General features: G+C 51.2%; 1 protein-coding gene across 1 annotated transcript in view; it reads right to left on the bottom strand.

Moving 5' to 3' along the window:
* Positions 1-4,624: 4,624 nt before the first annotated feature.
* Positions 4,625-23,824, bottom strand: part of CAVIN1 (caveolae associated protein 1) — a 39,968-nt gene continuing 20,768 nt past the window's right edge. Inside the window, exon 2 of the mRNA XM_090044353.1 lies at positions 4,625-8,140. Within this exon, the coding sequence (XP_089900479.1) occupies positions 7,478-8,140 (663 nt within the window). The 3' untranslated portion in view covers positions 4,625-7,477. The remainder of the gene's footprint in view (positions 8,141-23,824) is intronic.

Here is a 23,824-nt window from a genome sequence, read left to right as displayed (position 1 = left end):
TGCAGGGCACAGAGTCCTCCAGCTCCAAATCAGCATCCCCATGCCCTTCCCCTGTAGCTCCAGAGACCCAGCTGGGCTACTTTTGCCTCCTGCATCCCATACTCCCTGGGGGGGCAGCATCCAGGTGCTCAGCATCACCCAGGAGCTCTGTTTGCCAGCACTAAGGACTGAAGCAAGCAGAGTATGTGATACCTTCTAGGCCAGACAAGACACTTGCCGCTCCTGCAATGGCTCTGCTCAGGACTAGACTCTAACATAGCCTGAGAGGGACTGGGACAGATGCTTTGAGCTGAGGGAGGGTGTGGGGAAGATTGTACAAATGTACACCCAACGAGAGGTGCAGCAAGCCCTAGCAAAGCTGGGGGAGGAGCAGGCACATTAAATGCAGTTCCTCTCTGACCATGCCTACAGTCCCAAGAAAAAGCCTCCTCCTGCTTCAGTTGTGGGCTCCCTATACACATAGCTCTGCTTGTGCCTCTCAGCCCTGACCTGCAGCCCCCGCTATCTTAGCACCTCCCTGTCAGCCCAGGGACCTCAGTCCCAACCTCTGCCGATCCTTACTATCTTAACCCTGAACTTCCCCCCAGCTCTGCAGTTGCTCCCCAATCCAAACCTCCAGACACTTGCCCTCCAGACATTTGTGCACTAACCTCAAAGGCTTTACAGCCAACGCTTTTGCTGTTCACATCCTAACGCCTTCAGCTCAGACGGAGGCTGCTCTAGAAACACTACTGTGACCAGAATTAAACATCACTAGGGTCTCCAGTTTACAACTCGCATCATGAGTAGGAAGCTCAGAGAACACATCATGAGCTCAGCGCCTTGGCTTCAAATGGCTGCGCTTGCATGGGGAAGTATTCCCTCAGCTCAGAAAGGAGCTGGCAGGGCTCTTTCACTCCTGTGCAGTGAGCATTACTAGACCTGTCTCTCAGGAGACTCCCCATGGATACAGCATAGCTGTTGGCTGATTTACAGGAAAACCACCAGCCAAGTATCCCATCTTCCCACCCTAGGCTGTACCTGCCTCTGCCCTTACACCTGGCTGTGGTCAGAATCCGGACAGGACCTTGGAAGGTATGTGAGGTTCCCAAAGCAGCCTCTACCCTCCTCAGGGCTGGCCCTGGTGAAAATGGGATTTTTTTTTTTTAAACAGCCATACATATCTAGATCTATATATAGTTATATATATACATCACCTAGCATAAACTTTCCATCACATACCCTAAACCACATTAAGAAACTGTGCACTCGTTACAATAAATGCACCTGCTCCCCTGCGCCTCCACGCACCCACCTGCTGCCCTTCCCTAACCCAACCACAGTCCCTTGGTCCAACCCCCAATTTGGGGTTTATATTCTCAGTTCATTCCCTGTCCTTGTTGCTGTCAATGTCACTATCACTTCTGCTGCTGCTGATCCTGTTGCTGTCTAGGGCTGGAGTTCACTCAGAAACATTTTAACATAGTCTGTTTCCTCAAGCTCTGTGTGTCTGTACATCAGTAGACTCCTGCATTAGGAGATGGGGCAGGAAGGCGGAAGCAGCCAGTTTACATGAAATGAAGCACAGGGAAGCCTGGGGCATTCCTACTCAGACTTTACAGACCCAAGGGTGAGCCCTATAACTACTGCCTACCTTCCAGATGGGCCCAGATTTTGCTCTGGAGCAATCACAGCCTTGGGGAAGGGAGTGTGCTCCCTGCTTGAAAGGCGTTGGCACAGGCAAGCCCAGATCATTGTTTTAAGGTTCCCTTGCTGCAGCTGGCACTGGCCACTGCCACAGAGAGCAACGTGGAGGGAGCTCCCCTCTGCTCCAGCTCAGGCTCCCTCAGGCAGGAGGCTCTCCCAGCCTTTGTCCTTCACAGGATGTGACCTTTCTCCAGCCCCTCGCTTACGTCAGCATCACGCCCACCCCTGGCAGTTAGCATCTCCTCCCATTGCCTACTCCTGGGCTGTGCCCCTGTTCACACGTACTGAGTGAAAGCCACCAACAGCCACTGTCAGTGCTGAAAGAAAACCTCGGGGTAGCTCCCCCCTCCACTCACTGAAGCCTCACCACCAATAGAGCTTATGCAGGGGAATCCCCACTGCCTGTACTGCGTGGAGGGACCCAGCTGCAATGGGGTAAGAAGTGTAGATCACATGCATCACAGCCCTGAGCTGAGGATCACCATGCTTCCCACAATCCTCCCACTCCACACACGCATGCACACACACACATACACAAACACACACACACACACACACACACACACACACATGCACGCACCCAGCATTCAGCCTGCTTTCTCAGCATGGCATGGCCTTGCCTGACTTAGCTGCGAGTGCTCAGGCAGCAGCTGCTGGTGGCCTCCGTTTCCTCTTCCCCATCTATCCAGCAGAGGTGATGGAGTTCCCTTGCCTCACTAGGAACAGGAGGGTAAATCCATAGAAAGGTGTGAGGCTTGCAGGATGAGGCTAGGGAAGAGCCTGTCTAGCCAGTAAATGCTTGGTAACAGATGGGCCCTGCTTACCACGATGGAGAAGCCAACAGACAGAGCTGGATGTCAGGCAGAGAGGGCATTTAGTCCACCTGCCTGCACAGATGGAGGATTTGTTGCTCCCAAGTCATCCCAGACAGATGCCTACACAGAGTCTTCTTGTAAACTTCCCAGAGGACTCTGGGATCCATACTGAATGGGTTTCTCCATTCACTCCTTCGCAGGATGTCCGACATCTGGCAGGTGGTGACACCCTCTACAGCAGCTCCTGTGACCTGTCATGGCACTGCTCACCCTGCCTCAGCTTCTCTGGGGATCTTTAGTCACTCTTGTATCAGGGCTTTCTACCTGCCAGAGAGCATCTCAACAAGCAAATGTCTCCATGCACCTCTAGACAGGACACAGATTACTTACAGGACAGTCTCAAGGAAACTAAGCATAAGGGTCCCCCACCCCAACTCCTACCTGCTGGCCCGTAGTGCCTTCTTGCTGATTCTCAAGGCTTTTCCTAGGATCCATCATAGGAAACCAGACAGACACTCTCCTGTAGCTCCTTCTTCCCAGCTGAGCTCACAAGTAAGGGTTCTAGCCAATAAAGACCACCTGGCAGGGGACCTGAGCTGTACTGGGGAAGCTGGGCCTGGCTTCTCGTGTAGAGCAGCCTGAGATCTTACATGGTCTCTTCCTGAGAAAGCAAACAGCCCCACACCCAATTTTGTATGTAGGACCCATGCCACAAGGATGTGATTTTGGTCTCCTGAGCCAAGCTCCCATGCAAGCTTTGAGAACCGTGGAATCATAGAACGAGAGGGGTGGAAGGCCCCTTAGGAGCCCACCTCATCCAACCCTGGTTCAGGGCAGGATCATCCCTGACTAAGCCAGAATGCTGTCTTCAAACCAAAACCCTGAGTGAAACCAGTGCCTGGTGGAAGGGAACCCAGTCCAACCATTTCATTGCCTCCCTCCTATCAACAGGCAGGGCCAGCTGGAAGGCAAGGCCCCTCTGACACTAAGTTCTAGTCTTGGCTATGTTTTACTCACTGCACAGTGTCAGCAGTCGCTGTGGCTCCCCACCTTCACAGGGCATCAATCTGCTGCAGAACTGCTAAGCCTTCAAATCATGCTGAATGATAATCCCACACCTGTGACTCAGTGGCAGGGACTGAGCTGCTCCAAGAGCTGGGAAGGAAGCAGGCCAAGGGAGGGCTCTTTGGAGTGGAGATACCAGCAGATCAGTAATCCTGCTGTTGAAGTCACACCTGCTTGCTCATCGCTGGTGAGTCAGTGTCCAGCAGCTCTGCCTGATTCCTGACACCACTGTGAGAGGCTGGGCAGAGCTGGGTTTGCTTTGTGTCTGCAACTGAGTGGATGTGGTAATGCTGCTGCCAGCAGGCCAGTGCCAGTGCCAGTGCCTGGCATATATTCACAGGAGGGTACACTTTGGGCACAGCTCTGTGGAGGAAGTATCTCTATCACACAGTCTAGAATTGCTGTTCTACCACTCCCTTGGGATTACTGTGGCAAGGTGTCCCCCCACCACCTACAGTGGCATAATCAGCTTTGCCTACTGCCCTGGGGCATTCAACCTCTTCTGCCCACACCACAGGAACAGTGCGAGTAAGAAGCCTGGATTGCTCCCCTTGAAGCCAGAGTAGGAGCTGGGCCAGGCCTTCCAGCTTGGTGACCACAAGCTGTGGGATGGGGTGTCTCCATCTCCAGGACTAGTCTGTGTAACCTACAGCCAGCTAACACCAGACAAGAAGGCTCTGTCTTGAGTGGGGTAGCCCGAGAGCCTGAGGAATGAGACGACTCCACTCCAGGTTTGCAGGAACTCACTACCCCTTTGAGGAGGAAAGTTTAACTTGTTTTTGAACTGCTGGTTCTCCTTTTTTTCAGTTCCCAAAGCTGCTTTGCCCAAGTTGAATGTATACATGTGAGACAGGCTGGGTAATGTCCCTTGGGCTGCACAGTGCCTTGTCCAAAAGGCAAAGTCAATGTCTGAAGGATGACTCCTGCCCTGGCTCTGTTCTTTGCACAGCGTTTGGCAGTAACTTGCCCACCCACACTCACCCCGCCCCACCCTGGCCCTCACCCCTCACCTTCCCCAGCACCCTGCAACCCCAGTTACTTGTGACCACGCTGTACACTTGTCCTTTTAGAAAAGAAACTTTATTAGTTGAGCTGCTCACCAGGATGCAGTCATAGAAAACGAATAAAGCTTTGTCTAAGCTCCCATCACCCCACAGCTACATTTCACACCCTGGCATGGGAGGGGGCCTTGGACACACTCTCTGCCACCCTCCATAGACAAACATTGCTCCCTCCCCCAGTGTTGGGTCAGCAATGCCAAGTATGGTACCAAACCCAGATGTCCTTCAACCTCCCGAGGCCAATGCCTGCCCATGCCCTGGATGTCAGGTACTCTAGGCTACGGCTTCTGTGTAAGAAAAAATAGATATGTAAAAAACGATACATGGGCCCTTAGAAATGGAGAACACCTATGGACAACCAGCTCACCCCAGATACTCCTCCACCAGCCCTGGGCCTGCAGGGCTCTTCCCCTGCAGAGTGGTCTGGAAGCAGGAGTTCATGCTGCAGCCCGTTACAAGATCCCCACCCTTGCTGGAGAGATTGCCCTGGGCAGTGGGCCGGGCTCTGGGCTGGGGGGCTGCTACACTCCAGTACATGTCTGCTGCTGGCAGGCCCAGGGCTGGGGGAGTCTAATGGGACTGAGACTTGTAGTTCTGGCAGCAAGCAGAGGACTGATCCAAACCTGGGGTAGGCTGGGCTCCCCCTTGCCCACCCCAGGCTCCTTTGGGACTGCTTGGAACTCAATATCCCACCACAGCGGTTGGAGCTGATGGGGCTGGCAGGGCGAGGGAGATTGGAGCTGCCTTCTTGGTCTGTGCTCCCATCCTGGGGCCCAGGAAGCCTGGAAATAGCAAAAGCCCATCCAGCTTTGTCTTTTCCTGCCCCCCTTGGTGGCAGTGTGGCACTCCAGGAACATCTTCTCAGTGCTTGAAGAGAACCCAACAGAGAAACAAAGGAGCCTTGGATGGAGCCCAGATGCCACCTGGCAAAGCCACCCTTGACATGGGCTCCAACTGAGGGGTTGGAGCAGGCCCCAAGCCCTGAGCCCCATGGGCAGCAGGGAGAATCCCAGGCTGCAGACAGGACAGGCGTGCAATGAGCAATAAAAAGCAAATGCTCGTAATAAAGAAGCAAGATTATATATTTTAGCTGCGTTTGCAATAACAGACCCCTCTGCTTTCCTATGGGGAACTGGGCACTAAGGAAGGCATCCATGCCAAGCAGGTACAGACCAAAGGGAGGGACAGGCCAGACCTCTCCTGCAGCTTTGCCCTGCTCTGGAGAGCCACGAGGGGCTACTGGGGTTACCAGCTCCAAGCTCCCCCTTGGCCAGGAACCACAGGCCACCCAGCTTTCCAGGGGAAGTGCTGTGTCCACATACACTCAGTCCCTCCTGCCTTCCTTTCCTGTGTGATGGCTACAGAGGCCCAGCAAGCCATTGCAATATCTGTGTACACAAAATGTGGCGCACAAAGACCCAGGGGCAAGCTGGAGCTTGCACACTAGCTTACAGCTGCCTCGCTACAGCACTTACAATGGCAATGAAAGCACATCTGGCAGAAAGTGGGGATGTGGGTGGTGGGAAATGCACATGGCCTGACCCTGAGTTATGCTGAGACTCCCAAAGGTGAGACAGGTGCTCAGCACTGCTCAGGATCAGGCCCCACAGACTGGTGTCAAAAGCGCTCTCTGCCTGACCATGAGTCCTTCTCACTCTGTCTTCCTCCCATGGCATCAGCACATCCACTAGCCCTTCTGGAAGTGACTAGCTTCTAGGGCTGGACCCTCCAGCCCCCCTGCTTGCACCTTCACTCTTCCCCTTGGCCAGTAAGCATCTCCCTCACTGGCTGCTGAAGCCATGGCTGCCACAAGGTGTAGGGAGCCAAGGTTGGGCACCCTCAGCCCCACTCAGCTCCCTGCACATGCCAGGATTCCTCGAGGGTCTCCTTTTGCTGTGCCTCCAGCAGGCAGGTGTTTAACCCCTTCAGGACCACAGGCACTGTAGGCACAGGAATGTAACAGCCTTTGCTGAGCCTCCTGCTCCATTGGTGCCATCCCAGAAAGCTCAGTGGGATGGCATCAGTGTAGCTGGTAGCAGCAGCAGGCCCTGGGTGTGTAGGATACCAGGACTGGGATGGGCACAGGCACAACAGTTCCCACAGTACCTGGGTGCTGTGTAACAACAGTGACCTTCATATTGGTACGTGAACTGCTCAAGTCCTCCAGGGTCACAGTGGTGGGGGAAGACCCCACCCCAGCACCATGCAACACTGCGCAGCTTCACATGTTCTCTGTCCGCCAGCAGAATTTGCTGAATTCTTCCCTTGCCACAGAGATCCATCAGGCACTAGAGATCTGTGACCGAATGGCCATGGGGGATAGCTCTTGGGGAGGGATAGGTCTGTTGCCCACCAGCTCTGATCCCGGGTTCTCTCCTCCTTCTGCCTTGGTGGGAAATAACTGCATGGACTCCATGGTCTCTGGCACTGGGCAGGTTGCTGAGCAGGAAGCATTCTTGACACCAAGTCTTTCAGCTTGCTGTGAAAGAGTGTTTCCTAGGTGTACAACAGTTATCTTGGTTTTAGCACAGTCCTGCTTGGCTGCATGCTTGTCACTTTGGGCCTGGCAGCTTGCAAACTCTGACACAGCCTGAAGTAGAAATGGTCTCCAAGGGTTGGTTTAATGGTGTAATAAAAAAGAAAAAGTCCTGTGTTCCTACCTCCTCTATGTGCTAAAACTAAAATATAAAAGACACCTTGTCCTCCGTGGTGGGGGAGTGGCTTTGGCTTTCCAGAGTAATAAGGATGCATTGTGTATACGGTCCCTGGGGCTCCCCCAGGGAGATCTCGCAGTGTGAAAGGTTACGTGTTCAGCCATCCATTCAGAAACTCTCCCGCGCCTCTGCCTTTTCACTCACTGTCGCTCTTGTCCACCAACACAGCATCTGACTCCTCCGTGATCTCCAGCAACGTGTGCATCTCGGGGCTCTCCTCTCTCATCAGATCTGTGTCTGCCTCTTCCCCTCCCACTTCCACCATCTCTGTGGCTTTCACTTCCACTGCACCCTCTCTGATCTTCTTGACATGGAAAGTGAAAGGTGGCACCTTGTAGACAGCTGTCTTGGACCTGGCATAAATGGTGTGGTCAGGGGTGAAAGACTTTTTCAGTTTGTCCCGAGAGGTCTTCATCTTCTCCCTTCTCTCATTAGTCACAATCCTGGTGCCTAGCTTGTTCATGCTCTTCTCCAGGTTGTGCCGGGTCTTCTCCAGGTTATGCTTGGTTTTCTCTAGGTTTTCCTTGGTCTTTATCTTTGTCTTCTCCATCTTCTCCTTGGAGAAAGCTTTCTTGAAGTTGTCCACCCTCTTCATGCCGCTTCTCTTGATGCGCTCTGCCCGAGATTCCTCAATGATTTCCTCAATTTCCACCTCCTCATCTGAGGAGAGCTGGATGTGCTCCTCATCAGCGTGGTCCTCACCCAGGGGCTCCTCCTCGCCCTCGCCTTCCTTTTCTTGCTTCTCAGTCTCCTTCAAAGACTTGCTGATGCTCACCTTGGATGGGAGCTTCACTTCATCCTGCAAGACACAAAATGTAATCTGTGAGAAACCCATGTGGCACCCAGCTGCTCCTACCCTCAGTCTGAGCAGCTCCTGAAGCTGCTACCCAGCTACCCGCCCTTACTGGAACAGAGAAATAATGGGGGTTGAGGTTTATGAATAATCTGACCCCTGGGACCAAATTCAGCCTTTGGCAGCTGCTATCAAGCCTGGGTTCATCCCTCTCTTCAAAATACCTGGTAAATGATTCCTATGAGGACTCAGATCTCCTACAAAACAGCTCATTGCTAAATTTAAGCACAGTTATATCTGCTCTGCCACACAGGGCTAGGTTAGAAACCCATCAGTGCTTTAGCCACAGAAGAGACCTGAAGACACTGGAACTGGGGCTTTGCCCATGGCCATCTTCCCAACCCTCCTTCCCTCCTCTGTCCCCATCCCCAGAGCTGTTGGCAGCAGTGCCAGGCATCTGCATCAGACTCTAATATCCTAGTTTGTTCATAGCACTACAAGGACAGGTCAGCTATGAGATTTGTTTCTATCCCATGACCAAAGATGCAGTCCCCACCCTCTCATCCACATCTAGCTCCTCTGACTCCAAGAGAGATACTCTCCATTTACACCAGCCTCAGAGAAGAATGCAGGGGTTTGCATATGTCTGCAAACAGTAGCACATAAGGCATAGCGTCCCTTTGAATACTTCCTGAGCCTGGCAGCATCCACTTTAGTGCATGTTTCAGGATCTCCCCAGAGCAGCAGCCTGGATACAAACGGGCTTTGCATATTTCTATATACTAAGGTTATCTGCACCTGGGTTTGTCCATGTACTTATTTGCAAAAGACTCAACATGCCCATGATCAAGACTTGCTTTCACTCAAAGCCAGCATCTAATCTCTGAAGTGCAGGCAGCAAAGGCAGCTTGGCCCAGAAAGCAGAGCTTAATAAATCACATTGCAAACAAACCCAGGCAGCATCGGGGCATGGTGTCTGCAGAGAAGCACAGCTGGGCTCCCTGTTCTTACAGCTCCAGCTGCCTGGGCTTCCATCCTGCCCTACAGAGTAAGAGGGGCTGGGAAGGAGGTGAAATGGGACTGACAGCCCTGAGTGCTCAGGGAGTGCCTCATTGCCCCATCTCAACCCTTCCCCATGGTGGGACACAGATCTCCCAGCACTGGTCAGATACCCCCAGTCCTCTTGTATGACTGGGAAATGACCTCCCAAGCAGCGAAGTAGCATCACTGCCTCATGAGGCTCAGGCTGGTGTCTGTGAAGACCCTAGTGTGATGCTGGAAGATGCAAAACCTAGGCCCTCTATAGGAAGAGGCACCGAGCTCCACTTGCAAGGGGAGGTATTCATGTGAGTCATCTCTTGGAGTTCCCAGTGTCCATACACAATAAGTCATTGACTTCAGCGAGTTCCTTAACCCCCTCAGGATTGCAGGGATTTGGGTCCTCAGAAATCATCTGTGATCCTGTCAAGGGCACCTGCTGGCTTTCCCCTGGGGGCTTAGCCTCTGCTTACAGCATGGGAAATTCCCATGTATGGGCCTCTTGCCAGGTCCAGGTAGACTGAGGATAGGCTGGATCTCAAATCCCAAAGCTTATGTTTCTGGGTTTTTGGTGCAGTCATGTTGCAAGGTTCTTTGGGTAGATGTGATCTTTTATTAGACCAAGTAGTTGGGGAAAAGTTCTTTGCAAGCTTTTGAGCACAATCACCCTTCTTCAGGAATAGAGAGTCTCTGCTGTTCTGAGACTCCAAGACATGAAAGAAGCTAAAAGTGAGAATGTAAATAGGTGGCAATTAGGAAAACAAAAGGCAGAGAAGGGAAGAGAGTGGGAAAAGGGGGGGGGCAAAGGTAAGTAAGGGAGGCTCTACTGTAGTAGTTTTCCAAGATAGAAAAAAGGCTGTCTGTGAAAAAGTAATTAGCTGGAAATTAGGAATACAAAGGGTAGAAAAAGAGGGAAGGAAAGGAGGTGGGGAGAGGAAAGAAAAGTGTGAAAGGTCAGGTCTGGCAGATTCAGATGTCAGGCAGGTTATAATGTGTCATAAATCCAATGTCTATATTGAGTCTATGATTTTTTGTATCCAGTAGATTTATGAAGTGAAGTTTGTAGGCTCCTCTATGAAAAGTGTTTTGTAAGTTCCCTTTGAGGATTAGAACTGAGAGGTCGGAAAGAGAGTGATTGTCCTGTGAGAAGTGTGCACCCACAGGGAGTTGGGTCTTCTTGTCTTTGATACATTGTCGGTGTGCGTTCATTTTGGTGCACAGTTGCTGCTTGGTTTCTCCTACATATCTTCCATCAGGGTGTTTGGTGCACTTTTCCCCAGCTACTCGGTCTAATAAAAGATAGCATATCTACCCAAAGAACCTTGAAAGCTTATGTTTAGCCCTGTTCTAACAACACAGATCCAGACGCCCACCCTCTGGATTTCCCTTTATCTGCCAGGCAGAAATGATCTGCCCTTAACTTCAAAAAACTCCCAGCACTGAAAACCAGGCAGAGACCTCTGTCTTGGAAGGGCTTGTTCCCAGTTCTGTGGCAACAGAGAGGGATAACGAGTGCCCCCTGGTGCACAGTGAGGGGCATCCCAAGATCACAAAGCTCAGTAAGAGTAAATGCCCTGTCACTGAGAGCAAAACTCTGTTCCCAAGAAATTATAGTTGATTTGTAAGGGGCATGCTCTTGCCTTCTATCCATGGCTCTAGGAAAGGGAGCAGGGAGTAGTGTTTGATCAGGACCTGAGCTCCTTATTCCCGGATCTGTACCCCTAGCAAAAATCTCTGTAATCTTTATAACAGACAGCAAGAGGCCAAGGAGGTGGGAAAGACTGAGGAATTTATAGCCTTCATAACAAATATTCTTGTTCCAGAATATGCCTAAGGACATGAAATCTCACAGCCTCCCCAGACCTTCCCAGACTGAGGGAAAGTATCCTGGCAACATGAAAAAAGAAACAAATGGCTTCATTGCCTCCACCCCTTCTCTACTCCCCTCTTCAGCACAGAACTGGGAGGGATTCACTGAAGGTTACTCAGAAGACCCCAGGAGTCCTGGTGCCCAATCCACCCCAGAAGCACTGGTCCTCCCCACACCCTGACCTTTTACCCTGGGACTGCAGAAACAGCTCGGCTGGGGCCTCGGTTCATCCCCAAATCAGAGTAAAACATAAACGTGGAGCATCCTGTTTTCAATCGCTAAATCAGCTAATTGAAGGATCATTTCAAACATCTTTGTTGTCCGCTAAGTTCAACAAAGGCACAAAAGTGGAACTAGAAATACCCCATGGCTCAGCCAAGGAAGGCGGGATACTCCGGATGCTGCAGGCATCTCAATGTGTTGCAATGCTCAGGACTAGCAAGGGAGCCAACAGCAGATACAAGACCCGAGCTCCTGGGAGGTCCTCAGCCAGGAGGCCCCAGCCAGAGTCCAAAATGGCTTTCTCCAGCGAACATCCGAGTATGGGGCCCTGAAGAGTTTGAGACCAGCAGTGTGCTCTCTGAATGACAATGATTATGCTGCTTTCATATGCCAGAGAGCCAGGATGTGGAGGATAAATTGTCCCCCTCGTAGTCCCCATAACCCGTGCACTGTCTGGAGCACAGGGCTGTAGGAGCCTGGCAGGGGCCCAGGGCTGTTTTCCTTGCCCTCTCCTCTCCAGTCTGCCAAGGGCATTACCTCACTTTCACCATTTACACTGGAAAGTTTCCATCCTTCCTTTGTTTGCCAAATCATCAAGAGTATCCCGTGGGCCTGAATGGCTCCCCCATCTCCTGTCCCTGGCCAGAGGTCTCTGTCAACATCTTTTTAGACAATCAGACCTTTCCTATTGTTATTCTCACAGCCAAACACAATTAGGCGCAGGAGCCCTCACTTCACAGTTTTCCCCCTTGCTCCATCTCACAACAGGCTATCAGGACAGCTGGAAGGTCTCTGCACAACAGGCCAGTAGAGTTATTGCTAGGGTGGGGCCTGGGATGTTACAGTTGAGCTGAAAAAATAGGCTCCCTTCCTTTATTGTGTGGCGCTTTGCAAGTGCTTTCCCCCATGGGCCTAAGCCAAACCTGTCTGACCCTCACGTGGTCAGGTACTGCTCTGCAATGCAAGTATAAAATGTTCCCAATCCAGAATTCTCTGCCTGCTTTGCTTTGCCAAGGGGATAAAGGGTAATATGAAGCACAGGACTGGACAGGATGGCACTGTGTGGGTACATCTACACGAGACGTTTACTATGCAGTTGACTAATTAATTGCACAGTAAACATCTCAGCATCTACGCGTGCATCCCTATTAGGGTGCACAAAACTAATAAACTCTACAGCAGGGTAGTACTTGTAAATACAGATTACAGGGCAGAATACAAAGTCATTACCCCAAATGCAGAATACCCTGCTGTGGAGTTTTTTCATGAGTAGCAGTGCACGTGTAGATGCTGCCCCAGCTGGCTGGGGCACAATGGTGTTTCAGCGTGGGGGCTGCCTGCTAACTAGCTCCATGCTGAAGCACCTCCGTGCCCCAGCTAGCCCCTCCACAGCACACTGAATCCAGTCAGAGCAGCCCCAGGCTGACTCCCAGAGTTCCCTGCCAGCTGGGGCTGCTCCAACTGGGCTCCGTGTGCTGCACATGAATAAATTCTGGAGCTGATTGCTCCAGAGTTAATTGCTCCAGACCGCATGTTCAAATGTTGCTCCCAGCAGCAAAAAAATTCTGGACCAATCACCACCAACGTTTATTCATGTGCACTAACTGCACATGTAGATGTGCCCTATGACTCCATTTTTCCACTGCAGCACTGCTAACTTTCATGGCTTTATCATGAGCTTCTGTATACTCAGTGTTGAAAGTCCTAGGTCCAGAAGGCATATGATTCCAAGACAATCTCTGCTGTCACGTAACAGAAAAAGGAAGCTTTCAGTCCTCATGGTTGCAGAGAGGGACTGGGAAATGGGAACTCAAAAGATTCAGAAACAAGAAGACACATTTAGAAAGAGAAGTTTATTTCTTTGTAAACCCCTGAGTTTTAAGCCAGTCTTGAGATTTTTCAGGGGAGCGCCTAAGTCTGTTGTTTGAATGCTAATAATGGCAATGGTGCAGATAGTACTGGCCTGCCCCCTAGAAGAGGAGGGAGGTTTTTGAAAGGTTTCTGTTTTGGTCCTAAGCCTTCTACTTACCACCGTTGCACACTGGCAGAGTGTGCCACTTCCCCCAGGGCAGGGCAGGGGCCGGGATACACATCACATTACTAACTGGGAAACCAGAACATGTCAGCTGAGGAAAAATTAAATCACAAGAAAGGGGAGAAAAAGCTCAGGTCCCCCCTTTTCTGCATATGTGCCTACTGCACCCCAAGAGGTCCCTCATCCCTCTCTTCAGAAGCTCTAATCTGCCTGGCTGTCCAGGGTGAGTGTCTCAGGCATAAGCAGAAAGTTTCTTGACTTCACAGTGACAGTGAGAACCTTCATCTTTTCTCAGAAACACCGTGTATCTGGGTCCATAAAGGCAGTTTTCCTTAAGCGTTCCCGGGGGATAACTGTTCTTCTGGCGTAGTTTAGTACCCACTAGGTGCTGGGGCTTAAAGCCCACTTTATAGAAATGGGAGGCTCCTCCCTAGCTTGCTTCTGCGGCCGTATGACTGAGGGCAGGTGAAAACATGGGGGCATCCAAACCCCAAGCCTCCGGGTTTGGGCCTGCACATAGGATTCCTGTCAAAAGACTTTGGAACTATCTGAAGCCCCTGGTGGGGGTGGAGGATGTTTGCCAGTTGTAGGGCCACTTATGGTTTTGAACTGACTCACAGATTTGGATTTGATTTGGCTGGGAATACGAAAAATTTCTTTTAAAAAAAAATTCTATCCCTGCTTCAGGTTTTACCCACTAACTCTTTGGGAGTCTGGGCCCCACAGACAGCTGGCTGGGGCACAGAACGCCCCACAGAGTTACTTATTCCACGGGACTAGCTCTGAGCCCCTGCTCTTTGCCCTCCTTGTGCCTCTCACCCTACTGAGGCTGCTATGGCAGCCTGGACTCAGGCCAGGCACGGTCTCGTCTGCTCCAGCTGCTGGCTTGGAACACGTAGACAAGCTGCAGCATGGAGCACCCATTGGGACTGCCTTGTTTGCAAGCTGTTTTCACGGGCCTTCCTCTTCCCATGCATTCCAGGGCTGGTTGCCTCAATCGCTATGTCCTGCCAGGGCTCCTACAGTAGGAGAAAAGGGGAAGGGCATGAGGAAAGGCTAGGCTGAGCTGCTAGGATGTGGTTTGCGTCTCTGCAGCCTGCGGCCAACTGTGCCACTCCAGGCATCATGTCCTTCCTCCAGCAACTGCACTTAGCAGCAGCTCTGCAGGAGTGGGAGTGGAGGGTGGAATTTGAGAACAGAAAATTCACAGAGCAAAGCACTTGGAGAATTACTGTGGCAAACTCCCCTGGGTGCAGGGGGCACTCTAGCAGGAGGGGCTGGAACAGAGCGGCCAGGGCTTGTGGATTCTAGTTGCGTCTTTAGGACAGAGAGGAGTTTAGTAACCAGAGCAAGGAAGGGGAATCAAGACTTCTGGGTTCTGTTCTTAACTCTGCCACAGCTTTACCTTGGGGCAAGTAATTTCCCTTCTCTGGGCCTCTGCTGTCACATCTGTGAATCTCATGACAATCTCAGGCTCCTCTCTAAATGTTTATAAAACATGCAAAGATCCTTGCAGGCAAGGGCCAACCCACTAATGTTAATGGTGATTAGCATTAATGGAGGGAAGGAGCGAAGGATGGAGGGAATTCATTCTCCCGAGGCAGCATCTAAGTATTCATTACATCTCTGGAAGCACCTTTGCCTGAGTGGATGCAGGCTTAGCCTATGAGCCCACTGGCTTTTACGATTATCAGCAGTCGCTGTGCACAGCAGGTTTTAACATGACTGGGTTTTTCCTACTAAAAGACTAGGACTGTGCTGCGGCCCCAGAGACAGAACCATGCAGAAGCTCAAGAAGGTGGACTGGGAAGTACCTGGCTCTCAGCTGGCCTGGTGGAGGACTCTGATCTCACCCCTTGCATATAGATCCCTCTGACAATGCCCGATACTAGCATGCAATGGGCTGCAGCCTAGACATGCATTCCCCTGTCACACGCCTTGGGATCTGCATGCAGTGCCCCATGCATGTTGCAGTATGCGGGTGTGAGTGAGGGAGAATGACAGGCTGTTCTCAGCAGGTGACACTCCTCTCTTTGTCCTATGCTATTGATGCTCAGAGGTCCTGTACTTGGCTCTTCTTACTTGTGATTTTCTAGACTTCTTATTCTTCTCCTGCCCTGTGAGATTCTCACTCTCTCTCTTACAGTGGGGAGGGTGGGGGGAAAGAGTCAGCACAGCAGGCTTAGGCTTGGGAGGATGGGGAGGGCTGGCCCCATGCTGTGGTGTCCATGCATCACACCTCCTTGGGGAGGTGGAGGAGGCAGTGTAGCTGCACCTCTAGCTGCCGCAAGGGATCTGCACTGCATCCTCCAGCATGAGACTCTGTGCTGATGCTCTGCTGCACCTACACAGCTCCATATACACCCTTTGCCCCTGCTACCAGTCAGCAATGCTTCAGTCCATCAGCACCCCTCCAGCTCGCTATGAAAGCACCTTTGGAGAACCATCTCCCATGGGATCAGGATGCCATCTGCTGCTCTTTATTGTCCTATACACATCTCTCAGTGGGGCCAGAACACAGCATGGCCTTGAATCTACTTATAGGGTGGTGATGGGTTCCCCCCCGCCTCCTAAATTCTTTGACTGCCTCCTTCATGCGTGGTAAGACCTCCCGATAAGGACTCAAGTGAGGGAGTGAATCACCTGAGGCTGCTGCACTGTGAATTCAGAGCTTGCTCTGAGCTTAGGGGTTTGGATGCTAGGTTGGGGGAGATCTGGGGCAGGTGCTTTGTAAAAAGACTGGCTTTCCCTTAATGTTGGGAGCCTTCCAGAATCTTTCCCCAAACTTCATTCAAATGTGATGGCTGGGGTGTCACTTGGCTAATAAATCCCCAAGCCCTTTCATCCTCATTTTGGCGATGGGGACACAGAAGTTAAGTGACTTGCCTGAAGCTGCACAGCAAGTCTGTGTCAGAGCCAGGCACAGAGCCTTGATGACTGGATTTCCATGCAGTCAGTCCATCTGGTTACTCTGCTTCTGCCAGGGACAGAAGAGCAACTCATTCAACTTCTCCACTGCCCTGTGACAGCCAAACGTCTGGTGCCCCTGCTGCTGGGTGAGTGCGTGCACGCAAGGCACACATGCCAAGGGAGGGGGCACATTCATTTGGAATGAGATTGGTTTTCATCTGAGCAGCACATAGCGTGCATCCCTGCTCCAGTGAATCACCTCTATGTTCTCAGGACACGCTGGAAATAGCCCATCACTCTACGAAGCGTCACAGCTGCAGGGCTGCAGTACACGGCTCCAGGATTTATCACCCAAGTCATTTTAATCTACAGAGCTGGGAGGGGAAGGCATGGAATTACTAGGATGAGCACGCTATCAGGAAGCCAGCACGAGAGAGAGGGAGCATGTGAATGGGCCCCATACTAGAACTCAGCACTGCCCTTGGGTTTCTGCCTGACCCCTGGACATATGCAGAGAGAGGGCCGTGCGTATCAGAATCCACCTCTCCTGCATTGCCATGGACAAACTGCCCACAGTAAACTGACCACCCCCATGCTCATTTAACACAAAAGCACCCCCCAGGAATACCTCCCAGGAAACGAACAACTTCTGAGCCAGCTCCCACTGCAGGGGGCACCACCTCTTTTGTGGAACTCATGGAGGGTACAAGCCTACAAAGACTTATTGCCAAGGAGGGAAGATAAAAGTCAAGGGCACCATTCCTGGAGGCTGGCACAGGGGCCTAAGCTGTAAGCTCCACTGAGTTCCTTCTGATCTGCAGTGGTGCCAGTGGGAGAAGCTGATCAAATCAGTGAAGCAGTTTGGGCACCTCTGATGTTACCAGCTAGCATCACCTAGTCACCCAGCCATGCTGCTTTTTGAGGAGGTGTCAAGGGCGGCCTGCTGGGCATGTCTAGGAGGGAGGCCCTGACTGAGAACAGGAGAGAATTACAAGTCATGAAGAAATTTGTTCTGAGCAAATGAGGAAGTGGTCTGTTTGCTCCCAGCCATGGGTCTACTCATTTTATCCCCACCAAAACACCTGAAATGCCCCAAAGTAGGATGGCTGAATTGCTGCAAATCAGAAAGGCACAAGCTTCAAGCCCCAACACAGCAGGATTTGCTCAAAGTTCATTTTGAAAATGCCTGAAACAAATTCTGACTTTTCCTGGCATCCATTTCCCCCTGCCTCACTTTGGGCCTGGAAACAGGACACATTTACACCCATGAAACTGATACCAGGTTTGTACACGGGCGTCAATCAAACAAGGATCTGGAGTGCACAGTCAAGGCATTACTCCAACGCAGCTATGTCCTACAGACTGCTACTACTGCACACTGCCAGTAGGTGGTAGGGGAGCCCATACCAGTCTTCTTGGCTTGAACAAATGGCTATCCCATGATAACTTGCAGACAGACATCTAAACTAGTGTAATTTATAACAGTGTAGCTTTACTCCTGATTTTTCAAAGGCTAATTGTCCATCTGATTCAAGGGAGTATACCTGTTAGGGCTCTGGTGTGAGACCTGATTTCTCTGGTGAAATATGTCCTGAATCCAAGCCCTTCAACTCCATGAGGATGCAATGACATAAGCTGCCCCAGCAACAATTTCAAGCATTGTGGGAAGCTGAAGTCCATGTATCAAGGCATACCCCTCACCTCAGTGTAAGTCTGTGTGCTATATGTTCCTCCACCTAAGCAACCACAGACCCAACCATGCTCCAAGCTAGTGAACTAAAATGGTGGCAAAGTCCACGGTCATCTTGCCAGGCAAACTGTTTGATTTATTTAAAACTGTGACCAAAAAGGAGCACTCATTAGCTGCAAACTTGCCTAGGTCCCCTAAGCAGCCTAGAGGTATGAATATAGTGAAAATGCTCCTTGAATCATGGCATTTTTGTCCCTTCAGCACAATAGAGGAAGAGAGTCCTATTCGCACAACAGCCACCTGAAACATGATACCGCTGGTAGCATGAACCTATCTGCTGTTCCATCCAATGCTTAGATTTGGCATGTTGTTACCCATGCACAGACATATTCCCAGCACAATGGTACGCAGATGAAGGACAGGACACGAGTCTGTGCAGATGCAGAGCTGCTGAGCCCAATACCTGTGGCTGCTTCAGTTATGAATCCTCCCTACTTTATCCTGGAATATGCGATGTGATATAGATTTATCTGATCTCACCCCCATCCCTTTCCCAGTGAGTTCAGCAAAGTTACCCCTGGGTGAAAGAGGACATTTCTGATTGCTCCCATTTTTCCAGCACAAGAAAACTTCATGCCTTGAGAGAAATTATAACATTTCCCCCAAATTCTTTCCCATCTCCACAGTGACTAATAAAGAAAAGCTTGTTTCACCAAGTGCACACTTCAGAAACCTGGCAAATACCCAGTCACACAGGAAAGGTTTACAGCTTGCCCCTTGCAGTGGGGGGCAAAGGTTCAAGAAGTTTGGCTCTGGGAGACTGTTGGGAACAGAAAGTTGTGCTGTGGGCCGTGCTTATTCACCAGGTCCTCGCTGTGCTGCTTTCTGGAGATTAATCTGAAGAAGCCAACATCCGCTGTATTCATCTGATTAGTAGATCTAGAAAACAACCCCCATGCTCCTAAGGGGGCCAGGATATCCCAGCACAAATCCCCAGGCCCCAGGAAGGCAGTGCTCATTTTCTCCATAACAACACCTGCTGGAGCAATCCCTCAACTCCCCAAGACCCTGGCCCCTGCTGAGACAGGAACATCAGGAACTCCAGCAACTTCCTTCCCTCTGAATCAACACAATTAGCAAGAACAAAGGCATTCCCCCATCTCTCCCTGGCATAACTGTCTGGAAAGGAGCCATATCCTGAGAGCTCAGATACTTATCAACCCCTTGTTGACTCCAGAACCTCTCTGTCTGAAGAAGACAGTAAGGGCTTGCTGACATGCAATTGCAAGATGAAAAACACTACAAGCTCACTCCACCATGCCATAAAGTCTTATAATGCCACTAAGGGCCCAAACCTGACTGATGCCCAGCTCCCACTGCTACCAAATGAGGTTAGGTTGCTGCCGTTCAGCTGAGTGCAGAATGGAGGCCACGTCAGAACCTCCACATCTGCCATGCAAGTAACTGCCTCTCCAATTGCTGCAGCATCACTTGCTGAGGAGATGCTCCTTTTGATGGGTCACATAGCTGAGTTGGTTGCATGTGTGCCTATCTGAAACCCACAATGGCCCTGGCATATAACAAAGCAGCCTACAACTGTCCCAGTCTCTAAGATGGGCGGGCGGGAGGAATGGGGGGGTGGCCAGGGAGAGAACTGCGGCTTGCAACATATAATACAGCTGGTCCACTTGGATGAGAAGAGACAGAGCATTGCATCCTGGGACACAGCCCCTCTGATGCAGGGATCTGGGGGACACATTCTTAGCTCTTGCAGCTGCAAACTGAGCGTACTTTAGCCATCCTAGTTATCACAGACAGCAAACCCCCTCATTTTGTGCATGAGCCTTTGGCCTGCCCCCAGTCCAGAATCCATTCAGGCCCTTGACCAGGGCATGCTTTTACTTCTCAAAACAAAGCTCAAACAGTAATGAAGCTAGTCCCCTGACCAATACAGGCGGCAGGGACAGAGAGGCCTTTTCCATTGTCTGGTTCCCCAACCAACCACGGGAGCCAGCTTGTTCCTTAGCTCCCCGTCAGCTGTTTTCTCTGCTCTTCAGGCTTTCCCAGCTGGGTCTGAAAATCCAAAAGGGCTGGCTGGCCCCAGGTCCCAAAACCCTTAAAGGGGCAAACCTGCCCTTTCTGCCTGGGGCACATTCCCTTAGATCAGTGGTTCTCAATCTTCTTTGTACTGGACACATTTGTAAATATTGATGGCCAGTCCTGACCCAGTAAATGGTTTAAGTAGAAAACAGCCCCCTGGGTCTGCCAGTACCCCTCACTCCTGACCCACAGCCCCCCAACCACCTCAGCTCACTGGTGCCCCTCACTTCCAACCCACTACCCCCTGCCCCCAGCACCCCAATGTGTGGGGTGGGGGGATGTGGGACATACGCCCCGCCAGATTTGTACACCCACAGCAGGCATGGGGCTGCAGCTTGGCAGGACCGGCACAGGCAAGAGCTGCCTCTACGGCCCAGCAGGCAAGACTCAGTGCAGGAGGGCAGAGTGGGGCAGCAAGATTCATTGGTGCCACTGCCACCTGACCCCCCCACGCCAGCTATGCCACCAGCAGCACAAGGAGTAATGGACAGGGATAGTGGCTCCACTGCCCTCACCTTCTCCTGTTGGTAGTCACTCATGCATCGGGCTGCAGTTCTACCCTGCTGCCATGGCCCAGCCACTGCTGCCACTCCCCTCAGACCACAGCTCCACCCTAGAGAGGTGGTGTGGTGGCAGGCAGTGTTGCCTATGTGCCCTCCCACCCCCCTGTCATCTATGCTGCCCCCCCCCGCCCCATAGACTTACCTGTGGGGAGCTGCAGGAACTGCTCTCCGTGCAGCCTGGCTGCCACATGCATGTAAGTGCGTGTACATGCACATGGCACCCCCTGCCCCAAGCAGCCCCTTGCAGGCTGGTACTGCCAGCCTGCAAGAGGAAACCCATGTTTTTCTTCCTTAAAGAAGAATCCATTTTGAAAGTTTGTTGATCCATTTTTTAAAGGTTGTTCACAACCCTTTCATATAGTCTTGTGACTCACTTCTGGGTTGGGACCCAGGGGTTGAGAAATGCTGCCTTAGATCACACCCTTGTGTGTCCTGCCTCCTGTGCTGCCCCTTCCAGCCTGGAAGCCCAGATTAGCAGTGAGTTTACACGTCTACCATTATCACAGAGACTGGGCACAGCAAGCTGGAATGTGTCTGGCAAAGCCTATGCCTAGAGAAAACACTGTGGCCTGATCCAAAGCCAAAACAGCCCAGAGGAGCCATTCCACTGACTTCTCCAAGCTTTGAATCAGACCCTGCACAACCAATGCTGAGAGTAACAAAACAGCTCTGTTTTCACAGAGGGAGAGGAGGGTAGTTCCTGAGCCTGCTGCCAGGAAGGATTCCTCACAACGCCCTGGCTGCTCTCCACACCCATGTGTTGCTCATGGGACATCAAGGATCTCTTCCCAATTATGCAAGAGCTGCTCAGCCTGTGATAGAACAGGAAGAGCTGCCCAGCAGAAATGGCAGGGTTTGCCTCACCACAGCAGGCACATCTGGGGGGGGAAGTCTGCTGCTGCAGGTTGCTCTCTAGAGATAATATAGCTAGGAAAACAGCCCTGGTCCAAATGTAGTGAAAAGATAATGGAGCCCGGCTGGAACAATGAAGAATAATCCAGGCGCCTGCTGCCTGACTGTTATGTAAATCTCCACTGATAGAGTATTATTCCTGTGTGCCTTATTTCACTCATGACTCGTTCAGATGAGCCCCAGTTTCAAACACCAGGCATTGTAAGCACATACTTTTTCCTGGAAAACATACTGAGACTGGCACTAGGAGAGTTGAGATGCACAACTATAGTACAACCCTCGGTATCAGCAGCTCCAAATGCTCAAACTCTGATTCCCAGTATGCCCATCGGGACTCAGGCCTGCTTGATCCCAGGTTACTGGGAAAAGAAAATTTCTCATGGGATTTCCCAACTCCTCGTACAGGCAGGAAACATAAGCACCCACAAAAAGGTATGTGTCTAAGTGTACATAGAATAGGGGTGGGCAATCATTTTGGGCAGAGGGCTGATTACTGAGTTCTGGCAAGCCACCAAGAGCTGCATGACAGGCAGTCCAGGGCAGATAAATATTAATTTTCTAAATTTTTTAGGGGCCCCGCGGGCCAGATAGAATGGCCTAGCAGGCTGCATCCAGCCCCAGGGCCACATTTTGCCCGCCCCTGGCATAGAAGGTAGAATCTATTCATTTTGATTAACTTCTCAAAAGGTTCAGAGTTGATTTGAGTGGAAACAATCTGGTTTCCTGCCCCACGCAGAATGCCTCTACCTATACCGTGCATGAGGAAGAATCACCCCGCCCCCCTCAGACCCACATTCATGGTCTTTGATACATTAAGCCACATTTTCCCCTTCTGCACAGTAACCTTAAGAGGAGCAATTTACCCTGGAAATACGGTGTGAGGTTCCCTGAGAAAACACAGGCAAGTAGCAATATATCCTGGAGGTTATGGGGAAACAAGAAACCTGTGCCATCTGCGTGGAACTGTGAACAACGGAGCTATGAGCATGGGCGACTGGTGCTGCCTTAGTTGGGGGGGCATGCGACCAGTACCACCGACTGGGGGTGGAAGGTCCCCCCCCCGGCAATCCTGCTGACCAGGGGAGGGACCCCTCTGGGTGATCCCGCAACAGCCGATCGCTGCAATCACTGCAGCCGCTTTTGGGAGTGGCTGTGGCCACTCCTGGGATCAAGTGATCCGAGAAGCGGCTGCAGTGATCACAGCGATCAAATGGTGCTTACGGGGGGGCGCCAGTGTTCCTGCCTGCCCCCCTTGGCCATTGCCTAAGTGGCTGATCAGGGGGTGCACTGGCGCTCTCAGGGAGTGGACATGCACCCACTATGCGTCGCCACTGGCTGTGAGGTTGAGAGAGGGTGTTAGACACTGCACATTTTCTATTTCAAATAACTCAGTGCTGCTAGGTCCACTGAACAGAACTGCTCTGTACTTTGCTCCACTAAGTGGGTTTTTTTTTATCTGACAACACTTTCAAGCCTGAGTTCCCTTCCAGTGAGTCACTCATCAGCACCCTTTATGGTCATGAACATACTGTCTGGTTGCTACAACACAAGTAAACATTTCCCTCACCATATAAAAGGCCACTGAGACACAAAACCGAGCTACATTCCCTGCCTGGCAGGGCCAGGGACTGTTAAAATATAGCAGAATCACAGACAAATCTGAGGAACATTCCTAAAATTCTAGGAGTAAAATGGAAAGTCAACAGGACTGTTGTTCTTTAGGGGATTTTTTTTTATTTCTGGTTTGTTAGTGGAAGAAAACACACTCCCAGCTGATCTGTTCTCCAGTTTGATGTTTTAATTAAGTCTTTTAAATATATACACACATGCATGCTAATCACATCTGCAGCTGATTTATGCAGTCACTTTATAACAGCAGCTACACTCTATCTGGAGAAGACAGTAAAGGCTTGCTGACATGCAATTGCAGGATGAAAAATGCTACAAGCTCACTCTTCCATCCCATGAGTCCTATAGCACCATTAATTGCCCAAACCTGACTGGTGCCCAGTTCCTACTGCTGCCAAATACGTTAAAGCTGCTGCTGTTCAGCACTTCCCACAGTAGTCCTCCTCTCTGTCTCATTCCACTGCTGCCCACCAGGTACAGCTAAGCAAGTGCCAACTTAAGAGGAGGCTCAGGCAGCAATCAGAAGCTTCTGGGCAGAAGGGAGTCAGGGAGCATATATTTTGACTCATATTGTCCCCAGCTGGGAAAAGAACAGGTTGGAGCTCCAGCTTTCACAGTAAAAACACAGTCACTTTGCTTCCTTCTGCCAGCACCTGAGAACACCAAGCCTGAAAGGGCACATTCTTGTGATGACCTTGCATCAGTGCTGGTGTGAGAAGGA

This window comes from Crocodylus siamensis, chromosome 4 (assembly GCF_052110815.1).
Source record: "Crocodylus siamensis isolate JL-2025a chromosome 4, ASM5211081v1, whole genome shotgun sequence".
NCBI classification, from domain to species: domain Eukaryota; kingdom Metazoa; phylum Chordata; order Crocodylia; family Crocodylidae; genus Crocodylus; species Crocodylus siamensis.
This window is presented reverse-complemented; position numbering and strand designations above follow the sequence as displayed.